Source organism: Solea senegalensis, linkage group LG1, assembly GCF_019176455.1.
Source record: "Solea senegalensis isolate Sse05_10M linkage group LG1, IFAPA_SoseM_1, whole genome shotgun sequence".
Taxonomy (NCBI): domain Eukaryota; kingdom Metazoa; phylum Chordata; class Actinopteri; order Pleuronectiformes; family Soleidae; genus Solea; species Solea senegalensis.
Genome location: NC_058021.1, coordinates 1,090,997 through 1,113,454, shown reverse-complemented (window position 1 = coordinate 1,113,454; position 22,458 = coordinate 1,090,997). Strand labels below are relative to the sequence as shown.

At 41.7% G+C, this 22,458-nt stretch overlaps 1 protein-coding gene across 1 annotated transcript; it reads right to left on the bottom strand.

Moving 5' to 3' along the window:
* Nucleotides 1-309: 309 nt before the first annotated feature.
* stk17a (serine/threonine kinase 17a) lies at nucleotides 310-22,216 on the bottom strand. Its single transcript, XM_044046180.1, has 7 exons — nucleotides 21,721-22,216; nucleotides 10,747-10,959; nucleotides 4,673-4,820; nucleotides 2,594-2,720; nucleotides 2,378-2,426; nucleotides 1,438-1,617; nucleotides 310-1,001 (listed from the first exon to the last, which is right to left on the bottom strand). Exons 1-7 carry the CDS (start codon nucleotides 21,978-21,980, stop codon nucleotides 644-646), a joined length of 1,335 nt encoding a protein of 444 aa, XP_043902115.1. The 5' UTR covers nucleotides 21,981-22,216; the 3' UTR covers nucleotides 310-643.
* Nucleotides 22,217-22,458: the final 242 nt, after the last annotated feature.

Here is a 22,458-nt window from a genome sequence, read left to right as displayed (position 1 = left end):
AAGTGCTTTAAATAACAAATATTATATGATACCAAAGACAGAAGCATGAAAAAACACTTCTGTGCTTTCATTCTTTTATCAACACACACACACACACACACACACACGAATAATATGAGTGTTCAGTAACTGTCACCATGGACGTGAGTGATGTTTCTGATCAGATCTACTGATCAACATGAGCTCTGAAGAAAGTGGGCAGTGCTTTTAGACACGCCCACATCCACTGCAGCACATGTTTTATTTCCATGCACCCTGATCCTGACCCTGACCCTGACCCTGATCCTGATCCTGACCCTGATCCTGACCCTGATCCTGACCCTGATCCTGATCCTGACCCTGGATCAGCCTCAGTCTCTCTCTGCTTCTTTGTTTGTTTGTTGGTGAAAAAGATGACGACAAAGATTTGATCAGTTTTCCGTGTCATGTCTGACAAATAAAAAACATGAACTTGACTATACTGTAGTCATGTTAGGACGAGATGGAAGTGATGCATTGTGGGAGAAATACGAAAAAAAAGAGTCTCTTCAATAAAACTGAACTGTGACAGCATTTGATTTAAAATGCACATACATGCAGATTTTTACTGTGACGGCGTCAACTAGTGGAGAAAAAGGGTGGTGGTGCGTGAGCGTGCGTGTGGTCAGTAGATGAACTCTCCAGGAACCTCCTGCAGGACACTGAAAGGTTCGTCAAACTTAAAGCGCTTGGACACGGCGGCCTTCTGCTCAGCAGCCAGAGCCGCCTCCTCTGAGGTGGACGACTGGCGGCACTGACCCAGAGTGTAAGCAGTCACAACGATCAGCTCCTCTGTCACTGGGTGCTCCTCCTCCTCCTCCTCCTCCGCTGTGGTCGGCCTGCTGAGAGACTCAGGAACACTGGTGCTCCTGCAGACCTGCTGCTCCTCCACTGGTGGGATATCCTCCGTCATCTGGCTTTTCAAAGACTTGGAGGTTTGAAGCCAGGGATGTTGAAGACACTGCTCTGCTGTGGCTCGATCCCTGAACACACACACACACACACACACACACACACACACACACACACACACACACACACACACACACACACACACACACACACACACACACACACACACACACACACTGCACTGACTTCCATTCATTTAGACAAACAAAGCCTTCTGTCGAACCTAAACTAACAACAAGTCAAATCTCAGTTGTAAACTGAACCAGTTGCTCAGAGCTGAGGTTCTGCCTCATGAGGACATTCAGACATGTCAGGTGTAAGTGTGATGGACATGTTTGTGTTCACCACACGCTTTGATTCTACTTCAGGTGTAAGTGTGATGGACATGTTTGTGTTCACCACACGCTTTGATTCTACCTCTACTCACAAAGTGAGAAAGTTCAGTCAGAGAAAGCAGACACGAGAAATGAAACTGATGCTACACACGACACACGGATGTGAACTGACTGTGGGTTTTTGCAGAGCAGCGTCTGCATGAAGGACACAGCAGCCTGGTCCAGATGCTGCAGCTCCTCCTCCATGTAGCTCACGTTGAGCTGGGAGATGTTGAGAAACGTCTCCTGCTTGTCGTCACCCAGGAAAGGAGAGATTCCTGTCAGCATCACGTAGACCAGAACCCCGACGCTCCTGAACCACAACACAGACGACAGAGCGCAGCCTTTCAGTGCAGCAAGAATAAAACCTACAACACTGAAGATTTAGACACCAGAGGCCACTCATAAGTGGCATCAGGACCTGATCAGGACCAGATCAGGACCAGGACCAGATCAGATCAGGAATCCAGATCCAGAGAACTGCACTTGTTGTCATTAGCCACATTTTGACAGAGTTTATTGAAGGTCCAGGAAATCATCATGTGACATCACAACATTACATGATGTTCTGGATCTTTACTCGAGGAGCTTCTCTCTGAAATGTCAATCATTATTCACCTTTAACACAGATGAACGCAGAAACTGTCACATGACCATGTTTCTATTCCGTCCTGACTCCTGCTATCAGCCTCACAGCAAATATAATTCCCCAAGTGAACCCATCAACTACAGTCGTTAGATATTAGTATTAGTATACAAGTATTGAAGTAAAACGTCAGGTTTTATCTGTTTCTAACTTTAGATCTAGTGCGTGTGTGTGTGTGTGTGTGTGTGTGCGTGCCTGTGTCCTCCAGATTCTGTTCTAATTTCCCTGTTGTGATAAAGACTCAGTCTGTCTCAGTGTACTGTATTGATCCCACCACTAGAGGGCAAACAAATCCTGAGCACAGCGTTTCACGGTGTAACGACAGCTGTGCGGCGACGACAGTGGATTCTGTTTGTGACGGAAATTGAATTTAACTGTGAACGATCCAGTCAAAGAGAAACTTTCAAACCAACCACAGTTTTCTTACCACATGTCTGTTGCTGTGCTTATGGGCTCGTAGTTTAAAATCTCAGGAGCTGGAAAACCAAACATACACATGAATCATTAACTTCATCACAGTTTGTGCAGTTCTGTATCAATACATATGATTTTCTCTTTAATATGCAAGTACGTTGAGTAGAGCTGATTGTGGTTGAACATTAAATAATAACAATAGTTTCTCTGAACTGGAGCAGCAACTCACCAACATACTCTGGAGTTCCCATGATCTCTCTGAGCTCCTGGTGGCTGCAGACCAGCCTGGACAGACCGAAGTCCACGATCTGGATGTCACCCAGAGGAGAGCTGCTGGTGAGCAGGATGTTCTGTGGCTGCAGGACAGAACATAAACCCTCGTATCTCCTCTGTGTGCAGTGCATCAGGGTCATGTTCTACAGAATGATGCTTCAGTATCAAAGAACACACTAGAACTTTCATGTCGTTGGTTTCCCAAAGAATGTCATGAGTCTAATATTCAGGGTTCCCACACCTTGGTTGACATCAAGGACATCACAAAGACTTTCCAGGACCAACTCCCCAAATTTCAAGGTCAGAATGTGCTGACTCTGCTTAAGATGGGAGGGTCCATGACGTCCACTTTCACTGATTTGCAGAACGCTCTGCATCTGGACGAGTGACTGTCCTCGGGATCTTGGACAAAGTCAGGCTTTGTCATTTTATTTAGTGAGACAGAGATCTTGGAATTTGCATTTCCCAGGCATCCCATAATCTGCTGTCTCTTATCTTACAGTTTCTCTCAATGGCTTTGGTGCTTTTCTCAGATCAGAATGAACATTCTCATAACTATTAGTTCAACCTCCACAACATTTAGTAGCGGTTTCTCCTTCCTCTGAACATGTATCAGCTGCTTTCATACAATTCTCTGCTCTTGTATAACATTATCATTTGCTTATGTCATGTCAGTCAAAATAAACTATACTTATGGATGCCAATAAAACTAATAGTCTTCATTTCATTGCTTGAATCATTACATACAAAATTGTTAAACTAGTTAACAAATTGTGTCAAGCACATTTTATACCTTTCTTTATCATTTTCTCCTGGAAATGTCTCTTAAATTGAACAATTGCTCTCACGAGGAGGTTTGTGAAGTATTAGTTGTAACCAATGACCAGCCACTTGTTCACAGCCACTCAGGGATAAATCCCATCAACCCTCACTTGGCATGCGTGTATGAACCGAGCACGACATAGTGTGAACCATTCCTACAATTCTGTGACACAGAGATGGAAGGTCAGCATCGTGGAAGAGGGGTGAGGACGCAGGGAGGAAGAGGAAGGGGACAAAACAGGGGAAGAGGGAGAAGAGGCCAAATACATATGCAGATTCCTAATGAAATCAGGGCTACAGTTGTGGACCATGTTGTCAATCACGGCCTCACAATGGCTGAGGATGGCCGGAGGGTGCAACCAAATGTTGGAAGAACCACTGTGAATTCAATCGTTCAAACATTTGGTAGGAAGAACAGGTATGTGTATATGTATATATATATATATACATATATATACATATACATAACTTTACTGTAGTTTTCAAATGGCTGTACGCGTCGCGTATAGTGCTGTGGAGCATTTTCAGGTTGTGTCACTGAGTTCTGAGCTTTTTCTTTGCATTGAGAGAATAAAGTGTCATAATGAACATAATGACAAAGCCATTTGACTCTTGTTCAAAACGATGGTGTCAAGACTTCTCATTGTGAGGACACTGGCAGTTTCATTGACGTGAATACTTGCTTTTGACGAATGGACTCTCCATTTTGAGCAAGTGACGTGCTTTTGCAGGTTATCCACTAGGTTTTGCAGTTTGCACTAATTGTTTTGAGAACTGCACAAACTACTGTGCAAATGTTAATAGTGATGTGAGAAAAGCATCAAAGAGAAAAACTGTAATGTTCCTCATTGTTCTGCACGGAATCTCACGTCAGCGGCGGACAGAGAGACAGACAGAGACTCCGTGTTTGTTCTGCATAGGCCTCGTATCCTCCCACAGGCTCCTCCCACATCCCCCGAGGAACAAGCTTGATGAGTGAGACGGTTAATTCACTGACAAACAGTCCAACCTCTCACGCACGGAGGATGAACGCCATGTGGAGTTCTGCCTCGTGTTTGTTGGACAGTGGAAAGCTTTTGTCTAAATTGACTCCAGATCAGTGAAAGCTGTCAGAATCAACTGTAGATATGTTTAACACAAACACAAACAACTGACAGCAGCTTTAAAGACCTTTAAAAGGCAGAGGAGGAGGAAAGAGTGCATCTCCACTGACCTTCAGGTCCAGGTGAACAATGTTGTTCTGGTGGAGGAAGGTCACTCCCTCCAGGATCTGCCTCATGAGCCTCTTCACGTCCTCCTCACTGAAGGCCTCCTCCTCTCGCTCTGACACACACTGGTTGAAGATCTCACCTCCAGCCGCGCTGCAGCAAAAACATCACACAACAATCCATCAATGGTCAGTGCAGACGGTCCTTCAGTCTCTGGTTTCTTCTCACCATCCAAACAACCATGTGTGAGCGTTCTGATCAAACCTCCACCTGACCTCACAGCAGAAGGTTCTACAGGTGTGTGCGTTCTAATCAAACCTCCACCTGACCTCACAGCAGAAGGTTCTACAGCTCTCAGCAGAAGGTTCTACAGCAGCTCTACAATGCACTGCTCACAGACAGCAGAAGGTTCTACATGTGTTCTACATTCTGATCAAACCTCACAGACAGCAGGCAGCTAAGGTTCTACAGACACAGCAGAAGGTTCTACATCTGATCAAACCCTCACAGACAGCAGAAGACAGTGGGTGTGTGCTGCTCTGATCAAACCTCCACCTGACCTCACAGCAGAAGGTTCTACAGGTGTGGCTCTGATCAAACCTCACAGACAGCAGAAGGTTCTACAGGTGTGTGTGATCAAACCTGTTCTACATTCTGATCAAACCTCACAGACAGCAGAAGGTTCTACAGGTGTGTGCGTTCTGATCAAACCTCACAGACAACAGACGGTTCTACAGGTGTGTGCGTTCTGATCAAACCTCACAGACAGCAGAAGGTTCTTCAGGTGTGTGCGCTCTGAGAGAAACATGTAGAACTTCTGTTTCCATCGCTATCACTCAATAAAAATCCAAGTACATAAATCAGGTGTAAACAGACAGATGTACAGTCTCTTACACAAACAAACACATTTGACTGTAATTTAGAGTTCCCACTGGACCTGGTCTGAATGACTTTAGACTGTGGCAGGAAACCAGGTCAGCCACAAGGAAAACCCCAAACTATAGACCTGGTTCCCTGTTTCACCAAAATAATAATGAAACTCATCCTACGTGTGACTTTAGACGATGAATCACACAAGAGATCACAGAAGAAAGAAAACACAGCAACTAACACCAGCTGTTTGTTTCTGGTGGAGGCAGAAATAGCGACGCAGCTCTAAATATAGTCAACTAATGACAAGCTTGTGTTGAACGATCACATGTGAAAACAGACTTCAATCAACCTTCATTTGACCTGAGATAAACTCACATGGAAACACTCAATTAGAAAGTGAACAAGGTAATAACAAAAAAGGAGAGCAGTCAGGAATAGACGAGGTGTTCCCTCAGGGAGCTGAGAAATGAGGCTTTATCTCAGAGGAGGGGAGGAAGGAGGGAGGGAAGGAAGGAAGGAAGGAAGGACGGTGCGGGTGAGAGGGAAATGTAAAGGCTCTTTGATCAAAGGAAATAAAAACATCAGAGGCAACATCAACATCAGGTCTCACAGGAGCTCAGGAACCGTCTACAGAATCCAGGAGTCCAAGGTTAGAGGCGACACATCAACATCCACTGTGTACGAAACAGGGACACCTAATGGTGAGACTGCAAACTGCAACAGATGGAGGAGTTCTCCCAATTGTTTTGGTCCTGATTTTTAACTGAATACAACAATGTACACATTTAAGATTAAATACACAAAACCTTCGGATGGAAAAATAAAGCCCAACTGATTCATGGGTCTAACGCTACAGTAAACTACAGAAAACTACAGTAAACTACAGTAAACTACAGAAAACTACAGTAAACTACAAACTGATTTAAAGTGAGTAGCACACGTGCTGAGAGCAGCCATGTGTGCAGGGCCCAGCGTGTGTGTGTGTGTGTATGTGTGTGTGTGTAACAGTCAGTCAGTCAGTCAGTCAGTCAGTCATCATCTAACCGCTTTATCCTCCACCAGAGGGTCGCGGGGGGTGCTGTGTCAATCTCAGCTACATCGGGCGTTAGGCGGGGTACACCCTGGACAGTTCGCCAGTCCATCGCAGGGCCACACACACACAACTAGAGACAAACAACCATTCACTCTCACACTCACTCCTATGGTCAATTTAGAGTGTCCAATTCCCCTAATCCCCACATTGCATGTTTTTGGACTGTGGGAGGAAGCCGGAGAACCCGGAGAGAACCCACGCACACACGGGGAGAACATGCAAACTCCATGCAGAAAGGCCCTTGTTCCGACACACGGATGTGGGGCTCGAACCCGGGTCTTCTCGCTGCAAGGCGAGAGTGCTAACCACTACACCACCGTGTGGCCCTGTGTGTAACAGATTAGACACAAATCATTTCACACACATTTCTTCAGATGACCTGATTATTTTCGTTGTTGTTTGTTGCTCCACTGTCAGTCAACTGAATTATTTTTGAACGATCCACCAGAATGAAACAAAGAGAACCAAACTGGAAACATTTGTTGGAGAAAAACAGAAAATGAAATAAAATGATGGATATGATAGAGTGCTCAGACAGACCAAATATGGATGCTGTTTCCTATGAAAGGCAAGAAAAGAAATCATTTTATGCAATTATGACAACTACTTCCAGTTAGGTCCAGCCTCTGCTCACCACCACAATGACTTTGAAATGCAACAGAATAATTGCATTGACCACTGAGGAATTATAAGCATTTTTATACATACATGTCCATTTGCAGTTGCTCAGAAATAACTGGACGATTGACTAAAAAGCAGTTTCAGGTTAGGGTTAGCCCAGGTGTGATGCTCAGGTAATAAGTGATGAAGTAAACGTGAGTGTGAAGGACACTGGGCTGCTCTCATGTTCATGGAGGTGTTTAACGGATCACTGGGACAACTTTCTAAACAAATAAGCAGACATGAATTCACCTCATCAGTGGTGAGTAAATGGGTCACATCCACACCAGCACTGTGTGTTGACCCTGAACCCTGAACCCTGAACCCTGACAGTGGCTGCTAATGTAATTAATGAAATGTGTGTCAGCTCAGTTCTGTGGGAATGGATCAATTCATTCATTCATTCATTCATTCATTCATTCATTCGTTCAGTATACTGTAAACAACAATAACGTGAAGATCATCTACAACAATGCTTATATGAGGGGTGATGAGATGACACTTATCAGTCAAACTCATTTAGAAAGAGATGCACAAACAGAAGCAGAGGAGAGAGAGAGTGAGAGGTTTTATAAATAAGTCATAGTGTGTCTTAAAACTCACTGTTAAAACAGATCTGACGTCCACAGTGGGCTAGGAAACGTGACTTGTTGTTTCCTACCACAGTTGAATCATGTGTGATACTGAGCGTTCACTGAGAAGATAAATGATCTGTTTGCAGTGAAAGAACTTCAGATTGTGTATCTGCTGTGATGTTACACTGTTACACGTCATTATAATACGTTACACTTCTCTAAAGAGATAAATCCTAGTGACAATCTTCTTCTTATTTCTCATATACATTATCAGGCTGACCGACAGTCTGTGTTTTAAATCTAAATTATCCTTCAATTAAATACATGGAATTTTCATAGAGTTTGCAGTTGACTGTGAGAATAAAGAAAAACAACACAAAGGTTCAATAATCAGTTTTTAACGGTTAGATTTAACCATGAAATGATTCCTACACGTTGCTGCCTCTGTATGTGGACATGCGATGGCTGGTCACGTGTGTGTGCGTGTGTGTGCGTGTGTGCGTGAGTGCGTGCGTGTGCGACTCGACTGAAATAAAGAACTCTCAGCTGGAGCTCAGTATTACTCTTGTTCAGTTCTCAGTTCAACTGCTGTCATCATTTACTCTCTTCCTGCATCTGCCTCACCCTTTCTTTCTTTCTTCATCACTTCATTTCTTTTTCTCTCTTCCAGCCTGAAAACCTTTGGGCCTCTTTTACCCTGACCATCCCTCATCCCTCCATCCCTGCCTCCCTTCCGTCCATCAAAGCATGAATAGACTTCTATGTCACGTCGACCCTCATTTGTAGAATATCTGGCCCCTCCTTCCCTCATCTATCCTCCAATTCTTCTTGATTCCGTTCAGCCCACTGCCCCAAATATCTGTCAGCTGTCAGCCACACTCCTCAGAAAGAATGAAAGCATTCTGCTCTATTTCCTTCTAATATAAGACGCACAGACAATAATTCATTTGATTCAGATGCATCCATCCATGTTATACACATTACAGACCTGAAATCACTGTCTATCATTGGATTTAAGTGTTAATCAGTGTCTAATAAAACTTCTATTTCAATATTTACATCAGAAAAATAATTCAACTTCTTTAAAGTTGTTATATATACTTTTATATATATATGAAATCAGGTCAATGACTTTATGTGGCACAATGTATAGTTTATGGACTTTAAAGGAAATCTGGACGCTATATTCATCCAACAACGAGAGGAAGAGTGTGTAGACTGATGAGGAAGAGAGGGTGGACAAGAGGAAGAGAGGATGGATAAGACTTTGGTAGCTTTTCTTTTCTCCTCAGTGAATTTATAACAATGAAAACAATAATTATTTAACAGCAGCAGAAGGAAATGGATACATTCACATTTAGATTTGGCTCAAATCTGTGATACAACTGAATGGAAACCTAGATACAGTCGTTAGAAGCTCTGCGTTAAAACATCACTGCCAAAGGAAACATCGAGCCTCACCTTATAAATCTATGTCTGCTTCAGTTAAATGATCAGTGTTTTTAACTCACAGAAGAGCCTCACCCTCACCCTCACCCTCACAGGAGCTGCTGCTTTTACACCAAAGTGACAAAATAAGACACATGAACTTAATGATGACACAGTCACAGACATAATCTCCGCCTCATATTCTTCAGATTCCTCGTGTTCGTATGACTTGATACGTCTACGCCTCTGTTGACCACACTACGCCCACTCAAGGTAGCAGCTCGTTCTGGGATAATCCCTTTAATAAACAATGACCAGGATTAGGATTATGGATTGAGGTGGGGGAGGACTGGGCCAACTGGAGCATTTAAAGGGGCATTAATGGGATATCTCCTTGTATTGTGCGGCATGTGCTGCTGCCAGCACGTAATCCTGTTATCACCTCACAGTCCACACTCTGACTAAAAGATTAAACGCATAACTAATAACTAACATCCAGCAGACACAACAGTGTTGGAAAGTGGGATTAAACATTTTACTTTAATCTCATTTAGAAATACTAACATCGTTTTCTTATATTTAATGAATCCTTTGCTGTGAGCGTCTGTAAAGGTCATAAACGACAGACGACAGCTGATCCACACTGTGTCGATACCTAATCTATCTAATCTGCCTCTGTGTGTGTGTGTGTGTGTGTGCGTGTGTGTCTCTAGTGGGAAGTTTGGGTGTCACAGGCAGACAGAGAGACACACAGTGAGAGAGAGAGAGAGAGAGAGAGAGAGAGAGAGAGAAGGAAGTGAAGGAGACTTTGTTGATCAGTCCAAGTTGCCATAAATAAACTGACACACATCAACACTGGATTGAACGCGTTCATTAATTCAGCCAAACCAAAACCTAATCTCTGAATATAACCACTTTAAATCCACTACATGTATAACTTAATTTATCAAATAAATAATCTTACATCAGTCATCAAAACTGAACCTCAACCAACGCACAATTTATATCTTACTGCTAAAATAACATCACGCCTCATTAGGACAAGGCTTTGGTCCCCATGAGGACTACTGGTCCTGACACGCATGCACACACACACACACACAGACACACAAGACACCCAGGTCACCTGGCCCACATACACACACGCACACACAACAACATGTCAGACTATAGTCAACACCATGCAGTGTCACGTGTGTGTGTCTCCAGTTGGTCTTTTTTCACAGTCGCTGATGGATTGAACACATCAAACTGTCAGTGTTTGTCTTCTTCACCTCTCACTTGTAAACTCAGGACACAGGAAACCCACGTGTGTGTGTGTGTGTGTGTGTGTGTACTGTACTTTCCATTTTTATTTGTAGTAGTCACATAAAACAACTGGATAACGTGTTTATTTATAAACTATGAACATGTTTAAGACACAACACATTTACACAGGTTGGTTACTCACAACTCCAGGACCAGCACCATCTCAGAGGCCATCTCGTAGACCTGGTGGAGGTTGACCACCCGGGGGTTCACTGAGGCCAGCTCCAGCACTGCAATCTCATGGATGATGTCCATCCTGCAGTCCTGGCCTTTCCTCCTCTTCCTCATGAACTTGGCAGCGTACTCGTGCCCCGTGCATTTCTCCACACATTTCCTGACCACGGCAAATTTCCCCCTGGAAGACGAGAAGAGCGGCCATGTTGAGGTCATACAGGCTGCATGTGGTTTGATGCTTGTGTTCGACAGGTATGTTAAGAATGTTCACCAGCTCACTTTGGATGGTCAGAGTCTCACTTCAATCTAACAGTCAAGGTCATTATGTGGAGAACAGTGCAACCAAACACACCAGAGCTGGAAATCCTGATGAAGTGACAGTTGAGCTTTTTTACATTGTGGTTGTATATGGTGCTTTTCCACTATATAGTACCGCCTCGCCTCGCCTCGCCTCTACGCGGTTTGGTTGTTTCCATTACAATATAGTACCTCCTCAACGCGGGCGTGGTCATCACTGCACGGCTGCATGAAACCGCCATGACTTCACACGTGACACACACAAACGTGTAAAAGCAGTTGTTTTCAGTGTAACTGAATCATTAGAATCACTTCATTAAACGTATTTGTTCATGAGCGGAGCACAGACTCCGTCTGACACAGTCACTGAATACAGTGGCAGGGTTAGTCATGTGATTTCAGCAGTGATGTCACTAAATACACCAGACCAGGTACTATCACTAATAGAAAAGCGAAATCCCCGTGCCGAGCCGAGCTGCACTAGTGGGAATCCGCCATTAGTCAGCAATGACAATGAACCAGCCTGAGCAGAAAGGCTTGCTCTCACTAAAAACATGGATACCAAACTGATTTTTGAGCCTGTTGTGACTGGAAACTAAATGCTGTGTGGATTTATAACCCACAAACTCCCCCAACCAAAATCCATTCAGAAAAACAACCATTTAACATCAAGGCCCACAGGATGTGTTGACCCACTGCTGCCTCCATCAGATACTGGAAACTTAAATGCTGTGTGGATTTATAACCCACAAACTCCCCCAACCAAAATCCATTCAGAAAAACAACCATTTAACATCAAGGCCCACAGGATGTGTTGACCCACTGCTGCCTCCATCAGTTATTTACCAATATGTTCTGTACAAAAAGCTGTCACATATTTTCTTTAAGTGACACAAACTTACAAATCAAGGCACCACACAAGCTACAAACTCTTATTTTCTCAGTGAGATGAAAACAGTGAGATGAAAACTGTGAGAGGAAAACTGTGAGATGAAACTGTGAGATGAAAACTGTGAGATGAAAACTGTGAGAGGAAAACAGTGAAAATGAAAACAGTGTCATGAAAACAGTGAGAAGGTGAGATGAAAACTGTGAGATGAAAACTGTGAGATGAAAACTGTGAGATGAAACAGAGATGATGGAGATGGAAACAGTGTAATGAAAACAGTGAGATGAAAATTGTGAGATGAAAACAGTGAGATGAATACAGTGAGATGAAAACAGTGAGATGAAAAGAGATGAAAACAGAGATGAAAACTGTGAGATGAATACAGTGAGATGAAAACTGTGAGATGAATGAATGAAAACAGTGAGATGAAAACAGTGAGATGAAAACTGTGAGATGAAAACAGTGAAATGAAAACTGTGAGATGAAAACTGTGAGATGAAAACTGTGAGATGAAACCTGCAGATGAACATGAAAACAGTGAGATGAATGAAAAAACTGTGAGATGAAAAACTGTGAGAAAACAGTGAGATGAAAACTGTGAAAACTGTGAGATGAAAACAGTGAGATGAAACAGTGAGAGAAATGTGAGATGAAAACAGAGATGAAAACAGTGAAATGAAAACAGTGTAATGAAAACAGTGAGATGAAAACTGAGATGAAAACTGTGAGATGAAAACAGTGAGATGAAAACAGTGAAATGAAAACTGTGAGATGAAAACAGTGTAATGAAAACAGTGAGATGAAAACTGAGATGAAAACTGTGAGATGAAAACAGTGAGATGAAAACAGTGAAATGAAAATTGTGAGAGATTGAGAAAAGTGAGATGAAAACAGTGAGATGAAAACAGTGAAATGAAAACTGTGAGATGAAAACAGTGAGATGAAAACAGTGAAATGAAAATTGTGAGATGAAAACTGTGAGATGAAAACAGTGAAATGCAATGGTAAACATTTTGTGAAGATATTGCAGACCTAAGTATGTGAGTCTTTTGTTAAGTGGTTAAATCTGTTTTCATGTGTCCCTGCTGCAGTGAAAGAGAACCTCCATGTCCCAGGCTGGTTCTTGGTGTAGAAGGTGTGCAGAACACAGCCAGCACTGACTATGTGTCAGTGCCTCATATAACCTTACTTAGTATGTGTTTTATTGTCTGTTAATGTGTGCAAAAGATTGTTATTTCCTGTCCATGATTCTAGCAATAAAAGTTTTCCAGTCAACACAAAGTTCAGAGTATTTGGTTCTGGGTTAAAAACATATGTTTAAAACATTTGTGGACCTGGCTGTGGTTGTTGTTGCTTCTTTTTTAATCTTTCCACCACAGCAGCGTGGCCTGACCCACTTATTGAAGGGTGAACGGGGGTCTGATGTGAAGACAACTAGTCCTGTGCACACACACACACACACAAACACACACGCACACACGCACGTGAGGTGCCCCGGGGAAATCCTGAAATCCTGAAATGCAGCTGGTGATGGACATGACAGGCCCACAACATACTTTCCCTGTGGCTATCGTTGGCAGCCAACGCTCCAATAAACCGCAGCGGCAGCCTGGCTGAACCTGACCCATCCTCAGCCAAGACAAATGCACAGACACCATCGGAACTCTCTCCCTCTCTGCTGCTCAGAAATGATGTGGCTTTGTCTGCGACATGACACAAAATACAGAAACAATGGCAAAGACAACTTTTGTGTGAATGTGTGATCAGAGGAAAATGAAAGAGGTCCCACATTACACGCCTCTCATATTCACTTCAGATACATTTAAAATACTCATTATAGCTTACAAAGACCCGCATGATCGGGCACTTGAATATAAACCAACAAATACAAACCAAACAGGGCTTTAAGATCCATTAACCAGAGCTTGTTCAAGGTCCCATAGTCAAGTCTTAAAATGATTTGTTTGATCCACGTCTGAGTGTACCCATTTTAATCTTATGGTATATGCATGTTTTTATTCATTTTTTTTTAACAGCTTTTTAAAATGTGCACATTCTGAATTTGTGAAATATTCTGTATGGAGGTCTACTTACATATATTAACTTGTTTTCATGGTCACACATATATGTTAGTAATGGAGGTCTACTTGCATATATTAACTTGTTTTCATGGTCACATATATGTTAGTTATGGAGGTCTACTTACATATATTAACTTGTTTTCATGGTCACATATATGTTAGTTATGGAGGTCTACTTACATATATTAACTTGTTTTCATGGTCACATATATGTTAGTTATGGAGGTCTACTTACATATATTAACTTGTTTTCATGGTCACACATATATAGTATGGAGGTCTACTTACATATATTAACTTGTTTTCATGGTCACATATATGTGAGTTATGGAGGTCTACTTACATATATTAACTTGTTTTCATGGTCACATATATGTTAGTTATGGAGGTCTACTTACATATATTAACTTGTTTTCATGGTCACACATATATGTTAGTTATGGAGGTCTACTTACATATATTAACTTTTCATGGTCACATATATGTTAGTTATGGAGGTCTACTTACATATATTAACTTGTTTTCATGGTCACACATATATTAGTTATATATATTTGTTTTCATGGTCACATATATTAGTTATGGAGGTCTACTTACATATATTAACTTGTTTTCAAGGTCACACATATATGTTAGTTATGGAGGTCTACTTACATATATTAACTTGTTTTCATGGTCACATATATGTTAGTTATGGAGGTCTACTTACATATATTAACTTGTTTTCATGGTCACATATATGTTAGTTATGGAGGTCTACTTGCATATATTAACTTGTTTTCATGGTCACATATATGTGAGTTATGGAGGTCTACTTACATATATTAACTTGTTTTCATGGTCACATATATGTTGTCTACTTACATATATTAACTTGTTTTCATGGTCACATATGTTGTTATGAGGTCTACTTACATATATTAACTTGTTTTCATGGTCACATATGTTAGTTATGGAGGTCTACTTACATATATTAACTTGTTTTCATGGTCAGGTCACACATATATGTTAGTAATGGAGTCTACTTACATATATTAACTTGTTTTCATCACATATATATGTTAGTCAGTGAGGTTAACAATATAATTATGTTATTCATATGGGGTCTGTTTATATATATACTTGTTTTCATGGTCACATATATGTTAGTTATGGAGGTCTACTTATTTCATGGTCACATATATGTTAGTTATCTACTACATATATTAACTTGTTTTCATGGTCACATATATGTTAGTTATGAAGGTCTACCTACACATATTAACTTGTTTTCATGGTCACATATATGTTAGTTATGGAGGTCTACTTACATATATTTACTTGTTTTCATGGTCACATATATGTTAGTTATGGAGGTACTTACATATATTAACTTGTTTTCATGGTCACATATATATGTTAGTTATGGAGGTCTACTTACATATATTAACTTGTTTTCATGGTCACATATATGTTAAGGTAGGTCACATATATTAACATGGTCATGGTCACATATATGTTAGTTATGGAGGTCTACTTACATATATTAACTTGTTTTCATGGTCACATATATATGTTAGTTATGGAGGTCTACTTACATATATTAACTTGTTTTCATGGTCACATATATGTTAGTTATGGAGGTCTACTTACATATATTAACTTGTTTTCATGGTCACATATGTTAGTTATGGAGGTCTACTTACATATATTAACTTGTTTTCATGGTCACATATATATGTTAGTTATGGAGGTCTACTTACATATATTAACTTGTTTTCATGATTAAAAACCTCCTAATCGCTGCAAACGAGCAGATCAAACTATCTCCCCACTGACGCTCTCGTCAGCCACGCTGTTTCAGACCAAAACCACACCCCCAGAACATGGACTGTGTTGTGATTGGCCAGCCAATGAGAGCTTTACCACTGTGCTGTTATTGGCCAGGTAACTGTATTTATTTATCTATGACACATTCATTCTGTTTGAACTATCTGGCTTAAACGACCCAAGTGAAAGAGATCTCAATGATGGGAATAATTCAAATTCACACATTCTGAAGCCCCCGTTGGCAGCTGTAAAAGGACTCGTGTCAGGGTTGTGGGCCTGAAGCACAGCTCTGAGCTGCTGCTGCTGCTGCTCAGCCTCATGTGAGAGTCATGAGGCTGAACTGTGGAAGCTACAGATTCCAACGTTTAAAGAAAAGATTGGACACGACAGTGGAGAGTTGTTATGAATCGAATTCTGCTATGTGAATTTGATAATTAGATTTAAACACATTATGAAGGAAAAGATTGATCTATTTAAACATGTTTTTGCAGCTTTTTGATGCAGAAGAATGTGGGTTCAGCCCCTGAGGGTTACCACCAGACAACGAGAAACCTCTGCAGGCCTGTGTTGTAGCACTGGACTGCGCATACACTCATGTTGACAGGGAGATACTACGGCAGAAGTGTTGATTATTAAATGTCATGTTTCAGAGATCCAGCGTGTTGTGTTGGAGTGTGGGTGTGGCCAGGCCTGGGATCAGTGGAGAGATGGTGTTTGGTTTGGGAGTCTGGGCCTACTCTTTAGAAACCATACTGGGCCACCACAGCCTTTTCTAAAGCAACATCAGCACATTTCCAAAGCCAGCAGCCTCATTCACAGACTACACCCTGAAAGAGATGGCCTTTGTATGTGTGTGTGTGTTACCTCTGTTGGACCTTTCCTGGCATAAACACTGACCTGGTCAGGACCAGCAGTCCTCATGGAGACCAAAATATGAACTTTGGTTGGAGTGTACAGAGATGTTTGAACAGAATTGACCATATGCACAAACTTTTTAAGGTTAACTCTCAAAATGTCAAATACAGACGGAAAACTTTGACATCGTCTTTCAGGAGTAGTTTTCGTGAATCATTGGCTGACAGCGGAAATCGTCAAGTTAAGTCGAGTCACTTTTATTTATATAGACAAAAACATCACAAACACAGTTTGCCTCCATACTGTAATTTTCCTCAACCACAGCAATAATTACAGCCCAAATAAGCTATTGTATTTTGGCAAACTCACAGTTCCCCTGTCATTTAAATCTAGTGTTGAATGACATCCTTACATTACTAAAGACATAGATTATTATGTGCAGGACAAGCTGCTTCCTTTCTTTCTTATTTTCACTTGGTTCATTGTGAACTTTGATTCTGAATATTCCTGTTTGAGAACAAATATGATAAAGCCTTCAGCAGATTCACACACAAAAGTGTGTTCTGGTCCACAGTAACACAATTCTGTCTCATAGGAGACTCGGTGTCAGTGAATCGCTGGATCTGCCCTGGATGCTTTTTCAGAGGCACAAGGCCAAACACTTGAGACTTCCATTAACAGAGTCTCCGTTAATGGAAGTCTCACATCAGGTAACAGGTTTAGACACAGTGTGGATGCTCCTGACATTATCTTTGACACTAAGCTCAAAGTCCCAGTCAATAAGCAGGAAGACGGAAACTGACGTGCAGCTCTGGAAAAAGCTTAACTGTTTATGTGGTGACTACATTTGACCAATACTGTGTTCATCTCACAGTATGCAACAGATACACTGTAAGGATATACATCAGCCAATAAAAGAGAACATGATGAAGCGGGATGATCTCCATTAAACATTTTTAAATCTAACTGGACTGTGGAGACAGTCACATGCTAAGTCTGAAATGAAAAACATCAACATTGTGTAGTTTTAGCTATTATCCTCCGAATTGAGTTAGAAAAATAAATAAAATGTAGCAATGCTTCGATTTTTTTCTAGATTAGTTCTAGGTTTTCCCACGTCAGCCCATGCCTAGTTTTGAGTGTGATAACCTGCCACAAAAGATCAGTGAAGAGCTCTGCACGGCAAAGCTTTGAGTCTTAACTCCTTCACCATTGTTGCAGTCACTAAAGGAGCTTGAGTACAGACCATCTGGGTCTCACGCCGCAGAGACATAGTGGAAAAAAGTCCCACAGCCTCAAACGCTAAATGTGAAACAGCCAAAGCTAATAGATGACGAAGGTCAGACACTAACATAGTGTTTGCATCTTTTCATCTTTAACCTACATGAACCTGCATTCATTAAAAGCCAAGTCTGATAACCTTCTTTAAGTCAAAGGGAAATTAGGAAGTTAGGAGTTCATGGGAGAACAATAACAAGATGTTATTTTTGATTAAGAGAATTGGTGGTTGTCATTGGTTACAGCACATTTCTTTCAACACTCAACACTGGAAAGACTTGTACATCCTGAGATTACATGAATGAAATGGTGAAAGTGCCTTGTTAAAATCGAGAAAGGCTTCATTATAGAAGGCAAACTAGAATACACTGATACCTCAGACGAGGTCATGTGCTGTGCTTACGGTATTTCCCTCTTATTAGTCACAGGGTTAAGATGCAGCCGAGGTCTTGGGTCCCTGTGGTACGCAGCTGCATTTTCTTCCTGAGGCCAAAGAGAGATGGACTCTCGTCTTTTTCCTTTCTCACACTGTTGATGTCATTTTACATTTACACCGTATTTCCCTGTAATTCTTCTGCACCCAGAAACTTCAGACAGCAGCTTCTATCACCATGTTCAGACACAGCTGTCGTCAAGTGTTTAAAACAAGGTCAATGAAACATGCACAGGCTTTCAAACCTGTGCACCCCCCCACCCCACACCCCCAGTTGTGTGAGTGAGAGTGAGTGGGCCAAACATTTGTGCAGGGAGTTTCCACACAGAGCAGGAATGCTGGGAGAGCCACCGGGCAGCAACGGTCTACACGTCAGTCTGTAAAAGCGTCACCATGCACATCACACTTCATAAACACACACGCTGGCTGTGCTGCAGGCTGAATGTTCTGCATGTCAGGGTTTTAGCTCCCACTGCACAGCTGTGAATTTCACCGACAGAGACGAAATCTCAGAATTAACTTTAAAACTTTAAAACCAGACAACAGTCTGTGTAAAAACTCACAGCAGAGCATGAGCAACATGTTTCTGATCAAGCCTTTAATCTTAAAAGGCCTCATGAATGGAATTCCAGCACTAAGTTCAGAAAGCTGAGCAGTCACTCAGGGAATGAACACAAGAACGACAACTCTCATCTGTTATTACACTGATAATGCACAACAAAGCTACGCTGCAAACAACCAGTATGAATATGAGTAGAGGAGTGAACCTTAAATGACTTCCCAGTGAACAGAACATGGCACTAAGGCTGCACAGTTCACAGTGGGTGTAGAACCTATGCATCACCTAATATTCAGAATGTGCTGTCACTCCATATCAAGTTCTGGTAACAGACTGAGATCTGACAGTGCTGGTTAGACGTCGTGTAGGAAGTTACAACCAGAGACGGAGGAAAACAGGGCCGAGCACGTGTCTGCAGTGTTTTCAGAGTAAAAGTATGTTAAGAAGATTCAGAGTGCACAGAATAAATGAGCAGAACGTTGCTCTGTGTGTGACTGCATGTGATCAGAAATGTGATGTATGATGACAGCTTGTATATAAACAGAGACACAGAACCTGACATTCTGAACACATGAACTTCAATCAGCTGATGTGTTTTACTAAAGTGCTGCTGCACATTAATGGAACCTTTCATGTTGTTGTGTTGCTGCTAATCGCAGTCACAATGTCACGTCATGCGATACAAGGCCACCCGTGCACCCACCCACACACACACACACACACTCATAGACGTCATGCATTCACATTTACAAGGCTGAATCACCGCTGATCCAAAGTCTAACCCTGGAGTCAAGTTTAGTCCCAGAAAAGAACACACACTTTATTGACTTCCACTGAACTACAGCATGTATGTAACCAACAGAAGTGAGTTCATATCGGAGTCAACACACGACTACAGCTACATGACATCGCTCAGTTCACATTGACAACGTGACACAAGTGGTTTCTGTAAGACCATTATCATCACGCTCAGAGCATATTCTGACCTCAAGTGGACTGGTCTTGTGACTTTGTTAGGGCCTCAGTCTCAGACCAAAGAGGACTTCCTCTAATAATGAACCCCTCAGAAACATCAGCTTCTCAAACAGGTACAAAAGTGAGTCAGTCTGAACTGAAGAAGGAATGTTTTCAACTCGAACTCCTGAAGAGACAAAGAGCAAAAATCCCCTGTGATGTTTCTCTGTTTTCACACAGGAGTTACTCACACAAGTGACGTCGCACATCTGGTCTGTCAATTCCTGTTTTCAAGCCTTGAATTATGTAGATTTATGCAGATAGTTATGTTTAGGTAACCATGTTTGGAAGACCAAGGGGCGAAGCCTGACTAAGAGCTCGTCCACTACCTGCCCACCTGCACCTACAACCACCAAGTCAACGGTCAGTCACAGGGTGTCCACGGTCCACAGCGTGCTGTGTTTTATTATCTGTTTGACACTAAATGGGACCAATTTACAAAATGCTGAACTTGTGTATAAGACCAGAACATCTGCAGGAAAATAACAAACCAAGTTAGATGTAGGCTCATTTTCACACAGACTTAAAGCTCTTTGCACAGAGGACGCGTTTGGAAATAATTCAGATGTAAGTTATGACGCACACACGTCATTCATTGTTTTGTTTTTTCTAGTTTATTAAAAATAATGGGTTTTGGGAAACAAACAATCAAGCGATCCGCCACCGTGTCGGACTACGTCATCAACAACACTCCTTCTGATTGGTTTGTTGTGAATTTGTCGCAAAAAATTTGTCAGGAAAATCAACCGCGATCCGAAAACGTGTCTGGTGTGCAAAGACCCCCTGCTGGCCACTCAAGAGAACACATCTCAGTAGTAGCGCAGTTGAGCTTTTGTAAACATGCAAAACTAAAGTCCGACACTGACAGCATGAGGAGCTACCATGGACTATACACAAGAAACATACGGAGCATTTGAAAAGTGAAGCCTTAGTGAAGCCCTAAGTAGGACATATGTAGCAGTTAGCCACCAGGGGGCAACTCGACTGGTGGCAAAGAAAACTTCAATGGAAGTCTATGGAGAAATGCCCATTTGTCACTTGATGTGTAAAGCAGCTTTGAAAAGACATCAAGACAAGAAAAAATGTGACATAAAACAAAACACTGACCATAAACAAAGTGTGTTTACACATGAATGAAGAAGACTCTGCATAACTGAACCGTGACTGGGATTATTAACACGTATGTGTCGCATCAAAATGGCTGCTGTGGAAAAAGCATTCTAGATAATACAATAATACAATCTGACCTAGAAGAAACATTTAGCATATACTATAAAAACTATTGTTGCAATTCATTATAAATATTAATGAACAGTATAATGTGAATGAATGCAGCTCCATTGTGTTCACTTGATGTAGCAGCATGAATGATACCAAACCATCCAAAGAAAAACACAATGCACGTCCACTCCCATTCATTTCCACACTCAAAAGTAGATCGGGACGTTTTCTTGTTTCTTACAGTTAAGGAAAACGTTTTCATGGGTTCATTAAGATGTTTCAAGTTTGGAATGAAAATATAACAATGTTATTTATAGAAGAAGATCAGTGTTCATCTCATTATATTGTGTGTCTTATTAGGTTTAAAAAATGTGTTTCTCAAACCTCAAAATGTGTCTTGTTTTGTCTACAAAACTAAAGTGTTTGGTTTGAATTATTTCTGTGTAAATGAAGTGAACCTCAGGTCAAAGTGAATGGTAATGCAGTGAATGTAGTGCTTTCCTTGCCTGCCGAGCTCTTTGCCGGGGATGATGGTGAAGTGGTCGGTGAACGTTTCTTTTCTGATGGTGGTCTGAATTCCGCTCAACAAGCCGTTGACAATGCGCCTCTGGCTCTGGTTCTGGTTCTGGTTCTGGCTCTGGCTCTGGCTCTGGCTCTGGTTCTGGCTCTGGTCGTTATTCTGGTTCCGGCTCGGTTCGGCTGCGGAGCTGAACACGACGCGGCATCGGCTCTTCGGCTCCCCGGCGCGTGGACATTCGGGGATCATGATGACGTCGTTCGTAGGTTCGTTAATGAGGTCCAGGTGGGAAGTTTAGCAAAGGGTCAGCGTCAGCAACACTTAAACTTTAAATACATTGATTTAGAAACAAATTAAGAGTAAAAGTTCAGGAGTTACGTGAGTTACAAGTGCCCGCATCTCTAACGCTGTGAGAAACAACGCGAGTGTCCTGCTTTGACGCCGCGTTTGTCAGCGGGTTGACACCGAGCTGCTGCTGCTGCTGCTGCTGCTCTGTCGGTTACCATGGCAGCTTGTTTTGATTGACAGGTGGACTGGCCTGTTAGGAGGAGGCTAAGGAGGAGGGACTTACACTTTATACTTTTCCCACAAAAATATGTCAATTCATTGCTATTTCAAATGTAAACAAATAATAAATTAAATGACATCATAATGTATGGAATTATTATTTTGAAAAGGACATAAAATGACATCATTATGTCATTTTATGTCCTTTTCAAAAACAACA